General features: G+C 42.7%; 1 protein-coding gene across 18 annotated transcripts in view; it reads left to right on the forward strand.

Annotated features, from left to right (window-relative positions):
* Window positions 1-21,764, forward strand: part of NEDD4L (NEDD4 like E3 ubiquitin protein ligase) — a 615,111-nt gene that overhangs the window by 554,663 nt on the left and 38,684 nt on the right. For all 18 annotated transcript variants that reach the window (XM_040337654.1, XM_040337707.1, XM_040337690.1 and 15 more), the window contains 5 exons: window positions 4,100-4,158; window positions 7,427-7,492; window positions 11,492-11,721; window positions 13,861-13,982; window positions 18,840-18,910. In XM_040337654.1, coding sequence (XP_040193588.1) covers window positions 4,100-4,158; window positions 7,427-7,492; window positions 11,492-11,721; window positions 13,861-13,982; window positions 18,840-18,910 — 548 coding nt within the window. The remainder of the gene's footprint in view (window positions 1-4,099; window positions 4,159-7,426; window positions 7,493-11,491; window positions 11,722-13,860; window positions 13,983-18,839; window positions 18,911-21,764) is intronic.

A 21,764-nucleotide genomic window follows, 5' to 3' on the forward strand; every position in this document is an offset into this window, starting at 1 on the left:
AAAAAACTGCCAATGCAGGTAAGGGGTGCCTATAGATAAAAACAAAACTGTGCAGCTCTGAATAAAGGTGTAGGCCATTAACATACCTTTTGAAGCCTGGTCGAGAGTATGGCATCATCCCATCCTGCCTTTTTTTCCAGGATGTTGCTAAGACACTACTAGCTGATTCCGACCCCCACGTATGAGCTCTGACTCTCCGGTCGCAATAGCTCTGTGCTTAAAGATGCTTCAGCAGAGGAAATAGTGGACCATACTTGTTTGAGAGCTCACTCCTATGATGCTGAGGGTGAGCAGTAACTGCTGGGAGTGCCTTGGCAATATCCTAGAACATTGCAGGATGGTATGATGGAAAAACTCTCAGAGTTTTCCACCAGATTTTGGAAGGTACGTAAATGGCCAGGGATAGGCAACCTCGGCCCTCCAGCTGTGGTGAAACTACAAATCCCATCATGCCTCTGCCTCTAGAAGCCATGCCTATGATTGTCAGGGTCTTGCAATGTCTCATGGGACTTGTAGTTTCACCACAGCTGGAGGGCTGAGATTGCCTTCCCCTGGTATACACCTATAGCACGGACATTATCCAACTCTAGTCAAAGCTACACAGTTTGTTTTTATCTACAGTAGCCCCTTACCTGCATAGGCAGTTTTTGGCAAAGGTGAACTAACCCATGATTTTTACAGAAATTGTTGAGATTTATAAATAATTTCAGCTTCCTATATCTTTTAAGTTACTTATCATGTTGACATGCAAAGGCTCAGTTTGGACTGTCCCAGTTAGTGACTGTTTACTTCAACTTGTAACATGCTGAAATAGTCCTATATGCTTTACAGTATGGCCAGGCAAAGGAGTAGGCAAAATAAATGTCCGTATTGGACTCTTCAGCAGGGGACAGGGTGCAAAAGGGGCAGGACCTACAACCTATACTGCTGAATTAGTTCCCAGCTCATGGAGAGGGAGGGGAGCCTTTTTCTTGTCCCAACACTGCTTTACATCGTAGTGTAGTAGGGAATTGGAGCGCTCTTTGGAAATCATGCAATCAAGTGAATAAAATACAGACTTGATGCTAATGTTGACCCCAGTGGGATTTAAACCAAGACTTGAGAACTGCACGGCCATAGTACTGATCAGTTTCTGTAGGGTATGCTTTACCAGCCATGTTTTTGTTAATGTATCCGTAGCCTAGTAAGGAATGTTTGATGCATCTAGTTGCCATGAAGATCAGTCTCTACAGTATCTGCTTACATCAACCCAACATTCCATTGCGTCCATTGTCTCTCAGCACTGAGCACAGGACTGTACAGGGATCATTATATGTAATAATTAATAATGACAGTTTTTAATTGGTTTCCCTTGTCTTAAAAAAAACAAAACCGATTTGCCAAAAAGGTGGAGTGATCCTTTGATATAACTTAAAACAAGATATAGCATAGCAAGGCCTCAGTGGTAAAATTGCTATTCTGACTTAATTTTCTGGTTGTGGCATGTTTTTTTTGTCTCCACGCATTAATACACATCCGGACTGTTTTCTTTATACACCCTGAAGTAACACTTTGTGTGTATGCACAGTAACCAGTATAAGTGAATTTAATACTTCCTGTTTGTTTATGTAAAAGTTAACATTACAGACAGTGGGCATTTAGGCAGCCATACGGAATGTTCAGGTCACTAGTGCTGTAATGCAGAGTAAACCTCAGCCATTGATGGCATGCTGAGACTGAAAGTGATGGGTTACGTTCATAGGAATGCATGCACCATAAGAAACGCTGCGTTTGCTGGTTAATAACGAAAGAATGTATCAGATATTGCCCCGCTCACACAAATGCTGTTTCTGTTCTACCTGATGTTTGAGTTAAACTGTTGCAAAATTCAATCTTGAATCAAAGTGCACTCACTACCCAATATTTGTGTGCCTTCACGTGCAATATTTAAGTTGATGACAGGGTCTTGTTTCTTACGGGTTGCAGTAGTGGATCACGGTAATGGATAAGTGTGGGATGGGTGACTACAGTTATCCAGTGACCCTCTCCTTTGCTTAGTCCAAGCAATATAAGGTTCTTCAAGTTGCCTACCTATAAGCCACATGTGTCAAACACAAGATCCTCAGGCCGAATCTGGACTGCCAGACCATTTCCCTCGTGCCCAGGGCTTGTTTTCAGCTGGAATGTGGCGAAATGGATGTCCACTACCTCAGACTCTCGCCCTCTTCTCCTCTGTCACTTGTAAACACGAAATCCTTCTATGCTTACAAGGACAGCTTTCCTCTCAATGGCTCTTGCAGATCCCTGCCTGCCCTGCGCTCATGGCGGGACAAGGGGTATGTAGGTGCAGTGTGAGATGGGGCATCAATAGGTAAGCTGCACAGATGTTGCTCAATGATCTCCTTGCAAGTGAGTGAGACTCGGAGCCTCCTACATTGCCAGGAGGTACTAGAGCTGGAACAGCTTTTGGGTGGGGGGTAGATGAGAGCTGTGAAGGGAAATTTGTGCAGAGCTAAGGGATGGGGAGAGTGGTGCAGAGGTCAGAACTGAGGAGGGGTGGAAATGAGATGTGGCCAGCCTGTGAAGGAGAGCATTGGGCACCTTTGAAACTGCACTCTGTACAGCACACCTCTGAACTCTGCACATTATGCACTCCTGGTGTTTATTGCCCCTTTAAGATCCTCCCACTGTTTGGACACATAAACCACTCAATGTGGTTTGGCAAGGGGGTATGGTTCAATTCTTGTACCTATTCTCTGAGCAAAAAAGGCCTTGATACATTTATAAAGTCTTACAGACACAACCGGCCCTTTGAGGACATCCATAATGCTGATGTGGCCCCCCGATTAAATTTAGTTTGACACCCCTGCTACAAGTCTTGATACTGTATTCCTGCTGCCATGAGAGAGCTTGTAGAGTAGTTAAGGAACAATTAGGTGTGATAGACACCCAACTAAAGATCTAATCCTACATAATGATTGGTTCAATAGAAGAGTCATATCTTTCAGAAATAAATGGGCAATTTGGTCTATCAAAGATTGGTTTCATGGAAAAGGAACAACTTGTCCCAGTGGAATTTTTGGTGGAATTTCACCAGCTCTATCTTTACTTTTATGTGTCAAATTATATTTTCTGACTAAAGGATCAATGCAACGATTGAATTTATATTTGATCAATGGTATATAGTTTACGTGTGTGACTAGTTTTACTGGTGCTGGCTGCTGCTTTAAATTCCTAAGCCTCATTGTACCTGCAGGCTACGTAGTGCAGCTCTTAACAGCCTCGGGATAAAGGCAGTGGATAAAACCAAAAGCAGAACTATACCTTGGTAAAAATGTATAATATCCGCTGCTTTCGAGGCCGATAAAAAAAAAAAAATCCCATTGTAATACTCACGGTGCGACAGTTCTGGGCTCCCTGCAGGTACCAGTGATGGCACAAGGCTGTGGCTGGGGAAGGGATACCTATGCAGGCTGCTACTGCTTGGCTGACCAGTAGGAGAGTTTAGGTGTGCTCTATAATTGATAAATAAATAAATATATATTACAAACCCTATATATTGTGCTATATAGTGTATTTTTTTTTCGGTTTCAGAGGTAAACTTTTTTAAAAAATATGTGAAATTTGACATTGCTATGAAAAATGAGTCCTGAACCATCTTTATTTCTTTTAGATCAAGCCTAATTAAGGCACTATGGTCAACTTATTTATTTTTATTTGCTTATTTATTGCAGTCAAACCTTTATATCGCTAACCTTTATCCACCGACTAGTAGTGTAGCAAATAGCAATACAGTATGGGCTGATAGCTGGCAGTTGACTTGGCTCAGGTTTTGTGCAAACCAGGTTTTGGGATTGTGTTTGAAGAAGTTTGTCCTATCTATCCATCTATGGGGTTGATTTACTAAAACTGTAGAGTGCCCCTGTGCACGGTAGCCAATCAGCTTGTTCAATTAAGCTTTGACAAAAAGAACCTGGAAGCTGAATCCTGGAACCTGGAAGCTGGTTTCTATGCAGAGCTGCACAAGATTTTGCACTCTCCTTTATTAGTAAATCTCCCCCTTTCATTTGCTGCAGTTCTTGAATGTTAAGCAAGCTAAAAATGTACCCTTTAATTGCAGATACTAAAATAACCCAGTGGGAAGACCCTCGGCTACAGAATCCAGCCATCACCGGGCCAGTAAGTTAAAGCAAAACTTAGCTGATTGTTGTGTTTTATTTGTAAAATGGATAGAGACAGAGATGTACTTTAAGTACATGATTACATGTGTAAATGTTTAATAGGGATAATATGTTTGTTGCTTCTATGGATTAATTGTAGCAAACCTGGCTATGTCATAGATTATTAAGAGAGGACTTTTCATCCATCAAAACACCTTGTGTTGCCCGCCTCTACATTCTGTTAACCAGAAAAACATGTCTTGTATCATATCTGGTGGTCCTCCATCCCCCAATTTAGAAGCTAAACCCTGCCCTCCTGTCATCCCATTAGCCGATGAAAACAGCAGCCAGTAAGGTAGTGAAATGGTAGGCTTACGCATAATGTGGTCACGTGGAGGCCCCTGGTGAGTGTCCCAGTGTTAGAGAAATACACAGAAGATGATTTTCTGGTTAGCACTTCTGCCTACCAGCACTAGGATTGTTGGTTCAAATCCCAACCTCGACACTACCTGCCTGGAGTTTGCATGTTCTCCCTGTGCTTGCATGGGTTTCCTCCAAGTACTCCAGTTTCCTCCCACACTCCAAAGACATGCTGGTAGGTTAATTGGCTCCTGTCTAAATTGGCCCTTGTATATGTACTATGTGTATTAATGTGAGTCAAGGACCTTCGATTAAAAGCTCCTTGAGAGCAGGGACTGATGTGAATGTACAATATATATGTGAAGAGCTGCGTAAATTGACAGCACTACATAAGTACCTATAATAAATTGTAAAACGTTGAGTACTGTCCACAAAAGATTTTTATTTATTTGCACAAGCTACTTAGATCTTAGAAGAAGGGGACAGGCACCCGAAAGCTTGTACTGAAAATGTTACTTGGTGTAAATAAAATAAAAAAGCAACACGGTCAGTACTCAACTGTGTTGTTGCAATAGTGCACCAATATGGTTACAAACACCTTAAGCTGACTAACTAAAGTAATAGAACATATAAATTGTGTATCAACGTTAATAGTACCATCATCCAGGAAGTTTAGAGATATAGAGATCGGAAATTTTGGTCCCCAAACCAAAAGAACAAATAACGGGGGGGGGGAAATGGACTATTGCAGTACAGGTAAGTAGATACAGTCAAGTGTATAGCCACGTATATAGAAAAATATACAACTAATTTTATTAATACAAAATCAACACACACAAAATCATATACAGTTTAAAATAATAGTGACAGCGATACACATCACCATTATAATGGTCCCCAAGAGGGGAAGATCACAGTAGGATTGAGGGTCACGAAGAACATCTCAACTAGTTTTGCAGTCTAGTGTCGCTTTGTCGGGAGAATATCTAAAAACCCCTGCCAGTGGAGGACGACAGACGTGTCTATACACTTGACTTTATCTACTTACCTGTACGGCAATGGTCCAATTGCCCCTGTCTTTTTTTTGTTTTTTTGGTTTGGGGGACCAAAATTTCCTATCTCTATATCTCCAGTAGTGTTAGAAAGTTTTGTTAGGTTATTTTTTTTTTTTTAGTATCTAGACTGGCAGGTTCCTTCTAAAGAATGTTAGACTAGCCCCAAATGTAGTCATTAAAGCGAGGTTAGGGGCATCATTTTTTTTTTTTTGCAAGCTAAAATTATTCACATTAAATAGTCCCTAAAACATATTAATAGCTCCCCAATCGTTCCAGAAATCATTGCAAACACTTGCCCTATATCCTCCAGCTCTTGTTGTGGCCGTATCCATCATATGTGTGGGCATGGGAAGCCCAGTTCCTTTTTCTTCCTGGTTTTCAGGGAGAGGTGCATGCTGGGTGATTTTTAGGCACAGTAATGCTCAGAGACTCCTGGGAAATGAGTGTCATTATTTCCCAGGAGGCATTGGGGTCTTGGGACAGGAATTTGAACCACCTAGAACCAGGAACTAGGCAGATTATGAATACTGCCTAGTAACCAGCCAGATAGAAGTGAGTAAAAAAATCATGTTTTATTATTTTTTTACATTAAAGGCAAGCTGTTAATAGAAAGTTAACTTTTAGGGTGGAACTCCACTTTAATGTATACTTTAGATTTTGCTGCACCTATCCAATGATACCCGATACAGTGATGGAGGATCTCTCTGTTCAGAGGATTCTGTTTAATAGTAATTATTGATAAGTGTCACCTAGATTTGACCGCAGTTGCCTGATACAAGTTTCACCTGATATTTTGAAAGTGGAACACCAGAAAATGATATGAATTGGTTTGCAGTATGGACATACCATTATGTTTCCATTCACAAATCATTCACTAACATTTGAGGCAATGGGGGGAACAACGAATTTAGAATTCAGCTTTCACCTTTAAAAACAAGCCATCTAAAGCTTTGATATTTCCTTTAAAAGACAAAATATAAATTCATAGTTAAGGTCAAATTTGCACATTGAGGGAGGCACTGGAGTGAGTCAGTGAGAGTTATAAAGCAGACATAAAGTTAGTTAACTTAACACAGGGGTCTCCAAACTTTACAAACAAATGGCCACTTTACTGCCCTTCAGACTTTAGGAGGGCCGGATTGGGGCCAGCAAGGGAAGAAAAAAGTCACGGGCCCTGTATCAGTGAGAACATATATGGCCTCAGGGCTGGTGGTCGATAGGAAGAGGAGTATTCCCCCTATTAGTAGGAGTAAGTATCCCATCATTGGTATCAGTGGATAATATAGTGCCCCATTGTTGGTGTCAATGGGAGGAATAGTGCCTCATGTCAGTGGGAGGAATTGTGCCCCAAGGGCCGGATAAAGGCTAGCAAAGGGCCACATCTGGCCCTCGGGCCGCAGTTTTGAGACCTCTGCCTTAACATGTAGGAGTTCTATTTCTAGGTCACATGGCCCTAAACATACCATTGGGTCATGTGGCCCTTAGTAGCTCTTCATAACTATTTAAAGCAAACCTTCATTTAAGTACATAGCGCCGCTTGAGAAAACAATTCTGATATTTGCTTTGTACAGAGACTACACAGTATCTCTGGCATACAGCACCCCCAACCCTACTGTTCCTGGTAGTTCCACCCAATGTTACGGGCAGTGTTTTCGATTTATTACACTTTTGAAATTATAGTTTATTTGGAGTTCCAACTAAATAAAAAATCTAGTTGGTGATTTTTGTGATTTCAACATGTAATTTTTTAGTGTGCTGACTCTTTACGTAGCAATATTAATAGAGTTCTCCACTTTAGTAATCTACATCTTAGGGCACATACTGAGCGTGACTTTGTTTTAATGGAACCATTATTTTCTCTTCCTCTTCTAGGCTGTCCCCTACTCCAGAGAATTCAAGCAGAAATATGATTATTTCAGGAAAAAACTGAAGAAACCAGTAAGTATTTTTAACTCAATTACAAAGGTAATTGCCATGGTACCTTGGAACTGTTATTTGCAGAGCAGGGTTATGGTTCTCAAAGCAACTCCCTTATCACAAGTATCTTTATTTTGTTGTAACATTTTACCACTTGCCGACCAGCCCATAGTAAAAATACATAATTTGTTTGATGTTAAATACTGGAGTTATGACCCAGCGGTGAAGCCCGGAAGCGATCCAATGCTGGGTATGGAGAAGAGTAAGGCCAAGATGATTGTTTTTTTTTTTTTAATAGGAAAAAAAAATCATTTTAGGTACCGTAGTTTGACGCAATTTTAAAGCATGACATGGTAAGTATCTATTTACTCGGTGTAACGTCATCTTTCACATTATACAAAACAAAATATATATTTTTTTAGTCATTAAAGTGTATTTTTTACCAAAAAATTGCTTGGAAGGACTACTGTACAAATACTGTGTGGCAAAAAATATTATCATCGCCATTTAATGTTTGGGGGTTCTAAGTAATTTTCTAGCACAAAATCCTGACAGTAAAAGGAGAGGATCCGAGACGACAGGACCAAACTGCCTTTTTACACAGTGCGTAGGATTAAAGTGTTACTGTGTTACACTGTGGAACCTAAGGGGTTAATCCTCCACATTGTATGAAATGGCTACTTGATCCTGTATGCACAGATCCTCCTCCACTGACTCCAGAACACGTCCGAATAAGACAGAACATTTGGAGTCAGGCTGCACATGCTCAGTTTGGTGTGTATTGCTAGACAGTTTTTTTTTTTCTTGGGAGAGTGCAGGTGATCAGCACAGGGCCAATCAGCACTGTCCAGACAAAGGTCCTGGATCCTGATAGGACAGCTCAGTGCAGTGTGAAAACTCCTCCTACAGGCTTTACCAGGAACTGGTAAAAGCCACAAGACTGCTATATACTGCTTAGAAAAGTAATTAAGCAGTTTATAGTTACTAAAATAATTGCATTTCCATGTTCTGTGTACTGTGGGGGGCCAGATATAGTGAATGCAGGTCCTGGGTTTAGTAACACTTTAAGACCAGTTCTTAACACCCCCCACCAACAAAAAGTTTACCCTGTTAGTTCTTAACTCCCCCCCTCTCACCCCTGCCTGTCCTAAAGTGCCTTTTTAAAAATGAGCCTCCCAACACTTATTGCCCAAAATTAGTCCAATACTGATTTTATGTTGATTGAAGGCTTCTTCTAGTCTTTGGCACCCAAGTGAGAGTTCCTGTCATTTAAATGGCGTGTAAGATTGTAATGCATGTTCTTATGGAATATCATGGATTGACAGACCCATGTAATCAAAAGATTGCTGCAAAACGTGTTATTCCTTTTCAACAAAGGCACTTAGCTACCCTAATAATCAAAATAAAGGCATTTTCACTTATGTCTGCTAATTAGGCAGCACTGATTAATGATAATGCTTGTTCACCAGAAAACAATTTGCAACTTTATTCTAACAAGTGTTCTCAATTATGATCAAGGCCACTAATTATAATAAAACCAATTAATATTAGTTGTTAGCTGTTGTAGATAGGGAAAACATAAATTAATGACTGCCTGTAAATCGTGCTGGCAGTAGAGTGGATAAGATAATTTAGATATGTGTTGTTGTTTTCAAATTGCGGTTACAGTGTCCTAGAAGGACCCCAACCAATAAATACTTAAAGCGCTGCTAGACTTGTTTGTACATTATAGAAAAAATATATAGACTTGCGCCTCATCCAACAGAATACATACATACGTCTAGGAGATTACCGGAGTAAACACCCCAGTACCCGACAATGACAGACTATATTGGCTACAGAGGAGACGTGTTGAATAAATGAACTCAAACTAGTTAAAGTGATTGTAAAGTCTAATTTTTTTTCCTATAAAAATAACAAACATGTTATACTTACCTGCTCCGTTGCAGTGGATTTGCACAGAGCAGCCCCGATCCTCTTCTTCTCGTGTCCCTCTTCTGTGCTCCTGGCCCCTCCCTCCTTTTGAGTGCCCCCACAGCCAGCAGCTTGTTATGGGGGCATCCGTGCCACAGCTCCCTGTGTCCATTCAGACATGGAGCCCTGACCTGTGCCCACCCCCTCTCTCTCCTAATTGGCTAGCTGACTTTATTTGACAGTAGCAGGAGCCAATAGCGCTGGTGCTGTTTCTTAGCCAATCAGGAGGGAGAATCTCGGATGGCTGAGAAACTCATGGACACCGCCAGATAGAGAGAGACCTCGGGTATATATTAGGGTTCTGAGGGGGGCTGCTGCACACAGAAGCATTAAGATAAAAAACCTTCTGACTTTACAACCCTTTTAACATGTTACAAGAAAGGTAAAAAGTGCCCCAACAGGGGAAGATAGATTATCATACCGAAAACCTATAAAAAAATCAATACAAATTAATAAAGACCATACAATCCATACAGTGATAATGTCTGTGCATTCTGTCTGTGCGATCAACGTTTCTCCACAAACTTAGCTTCTTCAGGACCCAGACATGTGATCGATTTAAAGGTTACCTAAAACAATATAATGTTAGTAACACATTTTTGTATTTTTGCAATTTCTAACCATATGGTTAATCATATGCTCCTACCAATATGGCCCAGGAATAGACAATCCAGCCCAAACGCCTGGAGCGGGCATAGGAGTACTCAGGACCAAGCAAACCACAGCGCTGATGGCACAAGACAGCAATCATAGATGGAAAAATATATTATATCATTATGGATCTAAGCTATATAGTGTATATCTGGTAAAAAAAGAGGATCTGACTCGGCCACTATCAACTTCCTTCAATTAGCTGGAAATGGTGGGGGGGGGGGGCATGTCTGTTTTAACACACTATTTTTTGTATTGGTTACTATCCTTATGAGATATTACTTTCAATTTATTTGGTGACATCTGGTTGTTTTTATATATAATCTATATATCCATTTGTCTTAAAAAATAAGACTGAGGTGTGCGATCTTCTCCTCTCCAATCGTTATGATTGTTGTACCCGCTGCCCTATATCCAACATTTTTATCTGATTGAAGTAAGTTGATAGTGGCTGAGTCAGATCCTTTTTTTTACCAGGTATACACTACATAGCTTAGATCCAATATTATATGATATATTTTTCCATCTAGGATTGCTGTCTTCTTGTACTACTACTGTGTTTTTCTTAGTCCTGAGTGCCTCTCTGCTCGCCCCAGGTGTTTGGGCTGGATTTTCTATTCCTGGGCCATATTGGTAGGAGCATATGATGCACCATATGGTTAGAATTTGCAAAAATACAAATGCGTTTCTAACATTATATTGTTTTAGGCAACCTTAAAATCTGTCACATATCCGAGTCCTGAAGAAGGTTTGTGGAGAAACATTGACTGCACAGACAACATAATTTAATATCACTGTATGGATTGTATTGTCTTTATTCATTTTTTATTTAATATTTATCATATATTTTTGGTATGATAATTTATCTTCCCCTGTTCTTGTAACATTTTAACTAGTTCTATAATAAAAAAATATAATTATTTTATGCTACATGTCTCCTCTCTGGCACCGATATTGTCCATCATTGTATGGTACTGGGGTGTTCACTCAGGTAATCTCCTAAACTTATGTTTGTACACTAATTTGGGTGAGATTCCTCACTTCTTGTAAATGTATACTGTACGCTCAAAAAGTACTACTGGGTCTAATAGCATATAACCATATACTGAGCGAATTGGTGTGGTAGACGATTCCACACTGCTGGTATGTGATCGAGCCTTCATTCAATGTTGGCTTCTCCTTGAAACATAAAGGTTGTTTTCTGCTAAAATCTGGTTTGTTCAGTGGTTTGTGTACTATGTGGACATTCTTAAAATGTATCTAAAGCCGAACCTAGCTTGAATAACAGCATTGAAACACCTAGTATATCAAATAGGTTCTGCTTTTTAGGTCTTCAGTTCACAAACCCCATTGTGCATGTGCCATCATCATAACCGAAAGTGATTCCCTCCCCAGGCTGATATACCAAACAGATTTGAAATGAAGCTTCACAGAAACAACATCTTTGAAGAATCGTACAGGCGGATCATGTCAGTGAAGAGGCCGGATGTCCTGAAGGCACGGTTGTGGATAGAGTTTGAATCCGAGAAAGGCTTGGATTATGGTGGCGTGGCCAGAGAATGGTTCTTCCTTTTGTCCAAAGAGATGTTTAATCCATATTATGGACTGTTTGAGTATTCTGCCACGTAAGTTTCTTTACTGCTTCATTATTGTTCTGAGGCTAGGGATATGTGTATATGAATATTTGCCTTGCCTCCTATGTGCTGCCTGCCCCAGTTGCCATAGACCCTTCTGTTTGTTGCTGTAAAAAGCTCCTGGGTAAAGTTTGTCAAGGACCCCACTTGAATGACTTGTTCTCATGAATGATGCCATAGACTGCTTCTAAGGCCAGCCATAGACGGTTCGAATCTCGGCTGGTTCAGCAGGAACCGGCCGAGATTCGAACCATGTATCGACAGGCTGAATGTACCAAGTTGATCAATTGTTCAACTTGGGTAAAACCAGCCTGCTGGATTTTGCTTGGCATTGTGATTGGCAGCTGCTTTAGCCGCTAGCAATAATCACAGTCTTCTCCCGGCGGGGGTGGCTTCCCACACCGGTAGAATACAATGTCTCGGCAAGAGGGATCCCCTGTCAGCATTGTGTGTTGAAAAGAGAATTGTGCAAATTGCTTTCGGGTTGCAGGAAAGAAATTTGCACTGTCTATGGCCAGCCTTAGTTTCGTTGGTTTATAACCAAGATTATGGTAGCCCACAGCACTGGTACTTGGGTGCCTGGAGACATGTCATAGGTGAACCAGTGTAACCATTTGTATGTGTTCAAACCCAGACTTTGTCCAGGTTGGTCATTGGTAAGCAGAGTTATTGATTTTCACTGCAGCATTATGAGGTAAGGGATACTTTGTTGGGGGTAAGACTTATATTTAGGTTCATTAAATAAAGGTGAACTCTAGACAGGTATAAAATACGCAAAAAAAGGTAGCTCTGTATTAATTACATTTATTTTTTAAATACAAGCTGTGTAAGTACTAGATTTAGATTTCTGACCAGCCCCTTGTAACCTCCTACCGTGTTTCCCCGAAAATAATGCCGCATACACACGATAAATTTTCGGCATTAAAAAAACATAGTTTTTCAAAAACGTAATTTAAAATGATGGTGTGTGGGCTTCACATAATTGTTCAGGTTCTGAAAAACGACGGAAAAAAAATGCTGCATTTTTTAACGTCGTTTTAAACGATGTCGTTTTTCGGGTTGTAAAAAATGATCATGTGTGGGCTAAAACAACGTAAAAAACCCACGCATTCTCAGAAGCAAGTTATGAGACGGGAGCGCTCGTTCTGGTAAAACTACCGTTCATAATGGAGTAAGCACATTCATCACGCTGTAACAGACAAAAAAGCGCAAATCGTCTTTTACTAACACGGAATCAGCTAAAGCAGCCCAAAGGCGAATGGAACTTCCCCTTTATAGTGCCGTCGTAGGCAACATTGTTTTAATGATGAAGTTGGGAAAACTTCGTTTTTTTTCGACATGCTGAAAAATGATCGTGTGTACGCGGCATCAGACCCATCGTTATTTTCCAGGAGGGCTGCAATATAAGCCCTACTTTGAAAATAAGCCCTGGTTTAAAATGCTTGTAAAATCCTGTAATCTACTCTATTACAGTAATATATAATGTACAATGTGTGTGTTTCTATAATATAATTGTGGGGAAGTGAGCAGAGCGGCACTATAACAAAGGTATTTTTCCTATTATTTTACAGAGATACACACATTGTACATTATATGCTACTGTAATAGAGTGGATTATAGGATTTTACAAGCATTTTAACTCGGTTCTCACTGGGGATTCCTGTTGGGCTGGGAGAGAGAGGGGGAGAGAAGACAGCACGTTACATGGTAAGACCTACCCTGAAAAAAAGCCCTACTGTCTTTTGTTGCCAAAATTAATATAAGACCCAGGCTTTTTTTCGGGGAAACACGATATACAACTGAGCTGGGAGAAGGAGTAGCAGAACAAGGAACCAATCAGATGTGCTAGTGTGTTCATGTTCTAATAGAGTCTTACTGATAGGAGGAGGGAGCAGATTGACAGATAAGTTTATCAGTCTGCTGCTTCTACTTTCACTGTTCAGTCAGAAACTTGGGGGAATGGAATCGAGACCTGTAGAAGGTAATTTTAGCAGGGAAAAAACGGGTGCCCTGCCCTGTCATTGAAGGGAGTCTGTTACAGTGAAGTCATGGCTGGATTGTCATGTGATCTGCTAAATTATGTTGATTCAGTCTACATGTTGGACATAAACCTTCTTATCTTTGTCACAGGGACAATTACACCCTCCAAATAAATCCAAATTCTGGTCTGTGCAATGAAGATCATCTCTCATATTTCACATTCATCGGTCGAATTGCCGGCCTTGCAGTATTCCATGGGAAATTATTAGACGGTGAGTGGTATCCCTCTCTAATGAAGGCCCAACTATAATCAGGACAGTAACCTATGTAACCAGCAGAGGCCTGGTTCAGGAGTATCTAGCTGTACGTATAGATTGTCTTTTCTCACTATTTACTAAAAGGGAAAACAAAAACTGGCGCTGAAATCAACCCTCTCAGGTGGTAAATACTGGTCAAACTAGCTAAGCTGAATAGAAGCAACTGTGTGATGACCAGTAGAGCCTTTGGCTCTGAAGACAAGGTCTTTAATGTTGATTGGACCCTGGGCAAACATTTTCTTGGGGCCCCCCCATGCAATTGTGCTCTTCACCTGCTCTGAGACATACAATAAATATCAGCTAGACTTAAAATCGGTTTACTGTATCAGATCAGGCAGTGATTGTGATTGGTTGCCAGAGGTTACAGCATATCATTACCACTTACTGACTGGTTGCTAGAGGTTACAGCACACAATACGGCTCACTAGTTGCTAGAGGTTCTTCTTGATGATTGTTTGCTAGAGATTACTGTACAGTAATGCTGCTCACTGATTGGATGCTAGAGGTTACAGCAGGGGAAGGCTGTCCACAAGGTTTAGGAGTGTGTCTATGGGAATGTTTGACCATTCTTCCAGAAGCGCATTTGTGAGGTCAGGCCCTGATGTGGAGGAGAAGACCTGGCTTGCAGTCTCTGCTCTAATTCATCCCAAAGGTGTTCTATCAGGTTGAGGTCAGGCCAGTCAAGTTTCTCCACCCCAAATTTGCTCATCCATGTCTTTATGGACCTTGCTTTGTGCACTGGTGCACAGTCATGTTGGAACAAGAAGGGGCCATCCCCAAACTGTTCCCACAAAGTTGGGAGCATGAAATTGTCCAAAATATCTTGGTATGCTGACGACTGAATAGTTCCCTTCACTAGAACTAAGGGGCCAAGCCCAACCCCTAAAAACACAACCCTCAACCATAATCCCCCCTCCACCAAATGATTTGGACCAGTGAACAAAGCAAGATCCATAAAGACATGGAGGAGTGAGTTTGGGGTGGAGGACCTTGACTGGCCTGCACAAAGTCCTGACCTTAACCCGATAGAACACCTTTGGTATAAATTGGAGCGGAGTCTGCAAGCCAGGCCTTGTTGTCCACATCAGTGCTTGACCTCACCATTGTTCTTCTGGAAGAATGATCAAACATTCCCATGGACACACTCCTAAACATTGTGGACAGCCTTGCAAGAAGAGTTGAAGCTGTTATAGCTGCAAAGGGTGGGCCAACTCAATATTGAACCCTACAGACTAAGACCCCATACACACTATTAGATTTTCTGCAGATTTTTGTCTTCAGATTTACCAAAACCATGTAATGCAAGGGCCTGTCTGATTGCATACATGAAACTCTTAAAGTTTGACCTCATATTATATGGTTTTGGTAAATCTGAAGGCAAATATCTGCAGAAAATTGAATAGTGTGGGCTAGATTCAGGTAGGGGCGCGCAATGTTACGGCGGCGTAGCGTATCGTATTTACGCTACGCCGCCGTAAGTTAGAGAGGCAAGTGCTGTATTCACAAAGCACTTGCCTTCTAAGTTACGGTGGCGTAGCGTAAATGGGGCCGGCGTAAGCACGCGTAATTCAAATGTGGATGAGGGGGCATGTTTTATGTTAATTCTTGGTAACCCGACGTGATTGAAGTTTTTTACGAACGGCGCATGCGCCGTCCGTGTACATATCCCAGTGTGCATTGCTCCATAGTACGCCGCAAGGATGTATTGGTTTCGACGTGAACGTAAATTACGTCCAGCCCTATTCGCTAACGACTTACGCAAACGACGTAAATAATTCTAAATTCGACGCAGGAACGACGTCCATACTTAACATTGCGTACGCCTCATAGAAACAGGAGCAACGTTACGCCGGAAAAGCCTTACGCAAACGACGTAAAAAAATTCCGTCGGGCGGCCGTACGTTTGTGAATCGGCGTATCTAGGTCATTTGCATATTCTACGCTGAAATCTACGGAAGCGCTCCTAGCGGCCAGCGTAAAATTGCACACAATTATAAGCCGGCGTATTCAAGTTACGTCGGCGGAGGAAGCCTATTTTTTAAACGTATCTGCCTTTGAGAATCGGTGTAAAGATACGACAGCGCAGATTTGAAATTACGGCGGCGTATCTCCAGATACGCCGCCGTATGTTGTTGCTGAATCTAGCCCTGTGTATGGGGTATAAGACTGGGATGCCGTTATGTGCGTGTAAAGGCAGTTGTGGATATATTTATATTTATATATATATATTGTATATATATATATATCTAGTCTCAAATGATTTATCATCTTCCCTTGTTGCACGTTGAGTCCAAATTTCTACATCAATCCAATTATACAATCCTCATGCATACTACAGCCAGACCTGGGTGTATGTACCAATTGCTACTTACACTGAGTCTGTGACTTTAGAAGCAATCCAATTGAAGGCTAAGTGCACAGACAAATACAGGGAAAAATTCCAGTATAGCTCTAAGGCAGGGGTCGGCAACCCGGCCTACCGCCACTGCTAAATGTCCAGCCTGTCAGAGCACATGATGACTTCACATGCACCTGGCCCACAGACATTTTAACTCCTTCATGCCAACCGTACAAAAAAATATGTGGCCGCCGCTTGAAAGGGTTGTCCCGGGAGATGCACCCACCGCCTTCCACGGCTCGCCTGGGCTCTCCCGTCCCACGAGTCCTGCTGTCTGTGTCAATGGATGCAGCAGCAGGACTCTGGAGCACGCCCGCACGAGTGCCCCCATTGAATGCGGCTCTCCGTGGGCGCACTCGAAGAGGAGAAGCCACGAGTGCTGCCAGGGGACCCCAGAAAATGAGGATCGGGGCCACTTTGTGCAAAATCCTTGCACAGAGTAGGTATGTATGACATGTTTTGTTATTTAAAAAAACAAACAAAAATGAAAAAAACATTTACAAAACACTTTAAAGGCGCCAAATTTAACTTTTTTTTTTCTGTTTTGGCTTTTAAGTACAAAGGAGGGATTTGGGGTCTTATAGATTCCACAAAGAGTATCTGTCACGTGCCTATTACTGTCACAAGGGATGTTTGCATTCCTTCTGACAGCAATAAAAGTGATCAGATTTTTTTTTCCAAAGAACAGTATAAAAATAAAAGAAATAAGATAGATATATTTTTTAAAAGCACCCCATCCCTCCGTGCTTACATTGCTGGGGGGGGGCTGTGTAATGTAAAGGGGTCCAGAGTTGCAGGGCTGTGTAAAGTAAAGGGGCCAGAGGTGCGGGGGCTGTGTAATGTAAAGGGGTCCAGAGGTGCAGGGGGCTGTGTAATGTACAGTAGATGTCCAGAGGTGCAGGGGGCTGTGTAATGTAAAAGGGGCCAGAGGTGCAGGGTGCTGTGTAATGTAAAAGGGGCCAGAGGTGCAGGGGGCTGTGTAATGTAAAAGGGGCCAGAGGTGCAGGGGGCTGTGTAATGTAAAAGGGGCCCAGAGGTGCAGGGGGCTGTGTAATGTACAGTAGATGTCCAGAGGTGCAGGGGGCTGTGTAATGTAAAAGGGGCCAGAGGTGCAGGGGGCTGTGTAATGTAAACAGGGCCAGAGGTGCAGGGGGCTGTGTAATGTAAAAGGGGCCAGAGGTGCAGGGGGCTGTGTAATGTAAAAGGGGCCAGAGGTGCAGGGGGCTGTGTAATGTAAAGGGGTCCAGAGGTGCAGGGGGCTGTGTAATGTAAAGAGGTCCAAAGGTATGGGGGGGCCTATGTAATGTATGGGGGTCCAGATGTGCAGGGGGCTGTGTGATATAAACAGGGCCAGAGGTGTGGGGGGGGGCTGTGTAATGTATAGGGGTCCAGAGGTAAAGGGGTCTATGATATGTAAAGGGATCCAGAGGGCTGTGTAATGTAAAAGGGGCCAGAGGTGCGGGTGATGTGTAACGTAAAGGGGTCCAGATGTGCAGGGGGCTGTGTGATGTATAGGGGGCCCAGATATGCAGGGGGCTGTGTAATGTAAAGGGGTCCAGAGGTGTCGGGGGCTGTGTAATGTAAAGGGATCTAGAGGGCTGTGTAATGTAAAGGGGTTCAGAGTTGTCGGGGGCTGTGTAATGTAAAGGGGCCTGAGGTGCAGGGGCTGTGTAATGTTATGTTTGTTTATTAGCAGGTGAATGCGGCCCTCCATGCATTCACATACATTGAATGCACCGCCCACTGTGCTACTGACACCGCCCACTGCGCTACCTACACCGTCCATGTTTTAAAATGTTTTTGTGTGTTTGTGAGTATATATATACATACATACATACATACATACATACATACATACATACATACACAGGAATGTGTGTTTGAACTTAGGGGTGCACACCCTAATGCAATAGGCTGAGCACACCTATGGTTAGTATCTTAATACCAGCTCCTTCATATAAATGGGAATAGCCCTGAGCCATGGTGTCGTCACATTCTCCATGATTCCAGCCTATTATGTGCCTGGCAGATTTAAGCAGTAGTTAATGGCGATCACAGCAGAGTTCATTATAACAATATAGGAGCGTGCCGAGCAGTCCTGTGTTCCCAGCCTGGCGGCACTGCTGGGAAATGTGATGTGGACAGACAGCAGGAACACAAAGCTAATCAGTGTTTGGATGATCTCATTACTGTAATGGAAGCTGCTGTGCATTATGGGACAAGAGTGCCGTGTTTCCTATTACTTGTATCTATCTGATTTCCTGTCGCTTTCTATTTCTGCCTTTAATTGGGCTCAGAAGCGGCATCTTATTAGTGATATTCATTGTCAGGACTCGAGAAAACCTCCCAGATTGTGCCATGTTCCCTGTCAGTGGGGTTGTTATGTGATGATGGTGTTTATTGCTTTCTTGCAGGCTTTTTTATTCGGCCTTTCTACAAAATGATGCTGGGGAAGCAAATAACGCTGAAGGACATGGAGTCTGTGGTAAGTTTCTCAATTCTCTTCAACCTGGCTTAATGAGAACTACATACACATTGCTAGGCCTATTCCTTGGAGCCGGAGTTCTTTTTACAAATACAGACCCCCCCCAATGGATTGTCAGTACATCCCCATACCCCTTTTGCCAAACTGTCTAAATCAGGGGTCTCCAGGCCCAGGGGACGAATGTGACCCTTTGCTTGCTTTTATCCAGCCCTTGTTGTACTATTCCTCCCAATGACATTAACAATGAGACATTCCTCCCATTGACACCAACGATGGGGCACTATTTTTCCTACTGACATCAGTGATGGAATACTACTCCTCCCACTGACACCAAAGATAGAATACTATTCCTCCCACGGACACCAAAGATGGAATACTATTCCTCCCACCAGGGCTGGACTGGGACAAAAATTTGGCCCTGGACTTCATCCAGACTGGCCCACTTTGACAGGTCTCTCCCATGGTAGCCGGACAACTCCCGCACCCCCGGCCACCCAAGCCCCCTCTCCCCCTTCACTATTTATTAGAGTAGAACGGCTGGCACTGGTACTCTTATAGGCAGTACCAGTGGGGAAGCTAGACATTATTTCACCCGGGGAAAAGAATCAGTTGGGACAAGATTAGGCAGAAGTGAGAAACTCCCAGGCCATAGCTGTTGAGTTAGCTGTCTGTCCCCTCCCCCATGCTCCTCTGTCGTCTCCCCTGCTCCTCTGGTCCTCCCCCTGCTTCTCTGTTGCCCACCAGGTGAGGGCTGCAGGGAGGGAGAGGAGGTGAGCGCTGCGGAAAGGGAGAGACAGAGGAGCCGGGGGGGGGGGGCGGCGGTGGTCCGCTGTCACTGAAGCCGGCCCACTGAGCCATCGGCCCACCGGGATACTCCCTGTAGTCCCAATGGCCAGTCCATCCCTGCCTCCCACTGACACCAAAGATGGAATACTATTCCTCCCACTGACACCAAAGATGGAATACTATTCCTCCCACCGACACCAAAGATGGGGCACTATTCCTCTCACCTAATACCAAAGATGGGGCACTATTCTGCCCACTGATACCAATGATGGGGCACTATTCTGTCCACTGATACCAATGATGGGGCACTATTCTGCCCACTGATACCAATGACATGACACTATTCTTACCACTGACTCCAATGATGGGTCACTATTCCTCCCACTAATACCAATGATGGAACACTATTCCTCCCACTGATACCAATGATGGGACACTATTCCTCCCACTGATACCAATGATGGGACACTATTCCTTCCACTGACCAACAATAGGGCACTATTCATCTCATTGACTTTACCGATGGGACACTATTCCTTCCACTGAGAGGAATGATGGGGCACTATTTTTCCCACTGATACCAATGACGTGTCTATTCCTCCCACTGATACTAATGATGGGGCCACTATTCATCCCACTGACACCAACAAACGTGTCTCTTCTCCTCCCACTGACATCAACGATGGGGCACTATTCCTCATACTGACACCAATGATAGGACACTATTCCTCATACTGACACCAATGATGGGGAACTATTCCTCATACTGACACCAGCGATGGGACACTATTCCTCATACTGACACCAATGATGGGACACTATTCCTCATACTGACACCAATGATGGGACACTATTCCTCATACTGACACCAATGATGGGACACTATTCCTCCCACTGACACCAATGATGGGACACTATTCCTCCCACTGACACCAGCGATGGGACACTATTTCTCTAATAACAAAAATAGGACATTGTTCACTCCCGCTGACGCCAGGACGTTTTCTACTCCCACTGGCCTCAGTGCAGCCTCTCTAAGGTCTGAAGGACAGTAAACTGGCGCTTTGTTTAGAAAGTTTGGAGACCCCTGGTCTAAATCATCATCATCACCACCAATCCTATTACGTACCAGTCAGCCAATCATTTGGTATTGTTTAACATATGGATTGCAAGAAATTGAACAGCTGAAAAGAAATCATAAGGAATATCTATTAGATTTTTTTTTGTAAAAACAGCGAGGCACAAACTAGCTACAACTGTGCAATCAACACATGGGATCGAGGTCCAGTTGCTGACAATGTTACTCGCTTGTCAGCTGATAAGTATATGAAGTAGATTGCGTCACTTTTATTTTAGTTGCAATATTGCAGAGAATTCTGTTTCAGTGCTTTATTAAATATCCAGTCCAGTACTCGCATCATTTTGTTCACATGCCCCCCCCCCCCCCCCCAAGAGGAATAGATCTCTGCAGCCCCCCAGTTAAAGTGGAGTTCCACCCATAAATATAACATTACATCAGTAGTTTTAAAAAAATGTCATTAGTCCTTTAAGAACAAAAAAATAATAATTTAGATGCCTTCAAAGTGTTGTTGCTAGGCAGAATAGTTAATCTTCCCTCTTCCTGCACCTAGGTGCTTAAGCTTCCTAACCTACACCGCACAGACTCCTGGGAATGTAGTGGGCGTAACTTTCCAGGAGTCTGTGCACTCCCCAGTCTCGAAGAATCACGTGACTTGGACAGTACGGGTGCTGAAACCTTATCTGAAACCTATTACACTGCTTGTGCAGCACTGAGCATGTGCGAGATCTGCAAGGCTGAAATCCAGGAAGTCATACAGTCTGGCTTCATGATGCCCACACTTAAGATGGCCCCAGTCAATTTCTATTTTATAAAGTCTCTAAATGCTGTAACAACCTAACAAAACTGACCTTAGTTTACAGACTAACTTTACTAGAATACATTAAGCTTGTATATTACAGGGGTATTTATATATAAAAAGTGAAATTGTGGCCGGAACTCCGCTTTAAGGACACTTGTAATGAAACCCAAGTCTAAATAGGAAATTAA

Source organism: Rana temporaria, chromosome 1 (assembly GCF_905171775.1).
Source record: "Rana temporaria chromosome 1, aRanTem1.1, whole genome shotgun sequence".
Classification (NCBI taxonomy): Eukaryota; Metazoa; Chordata; class Amphibia; order Anura; family Ranidae; genus Rana; species Rana temporaria.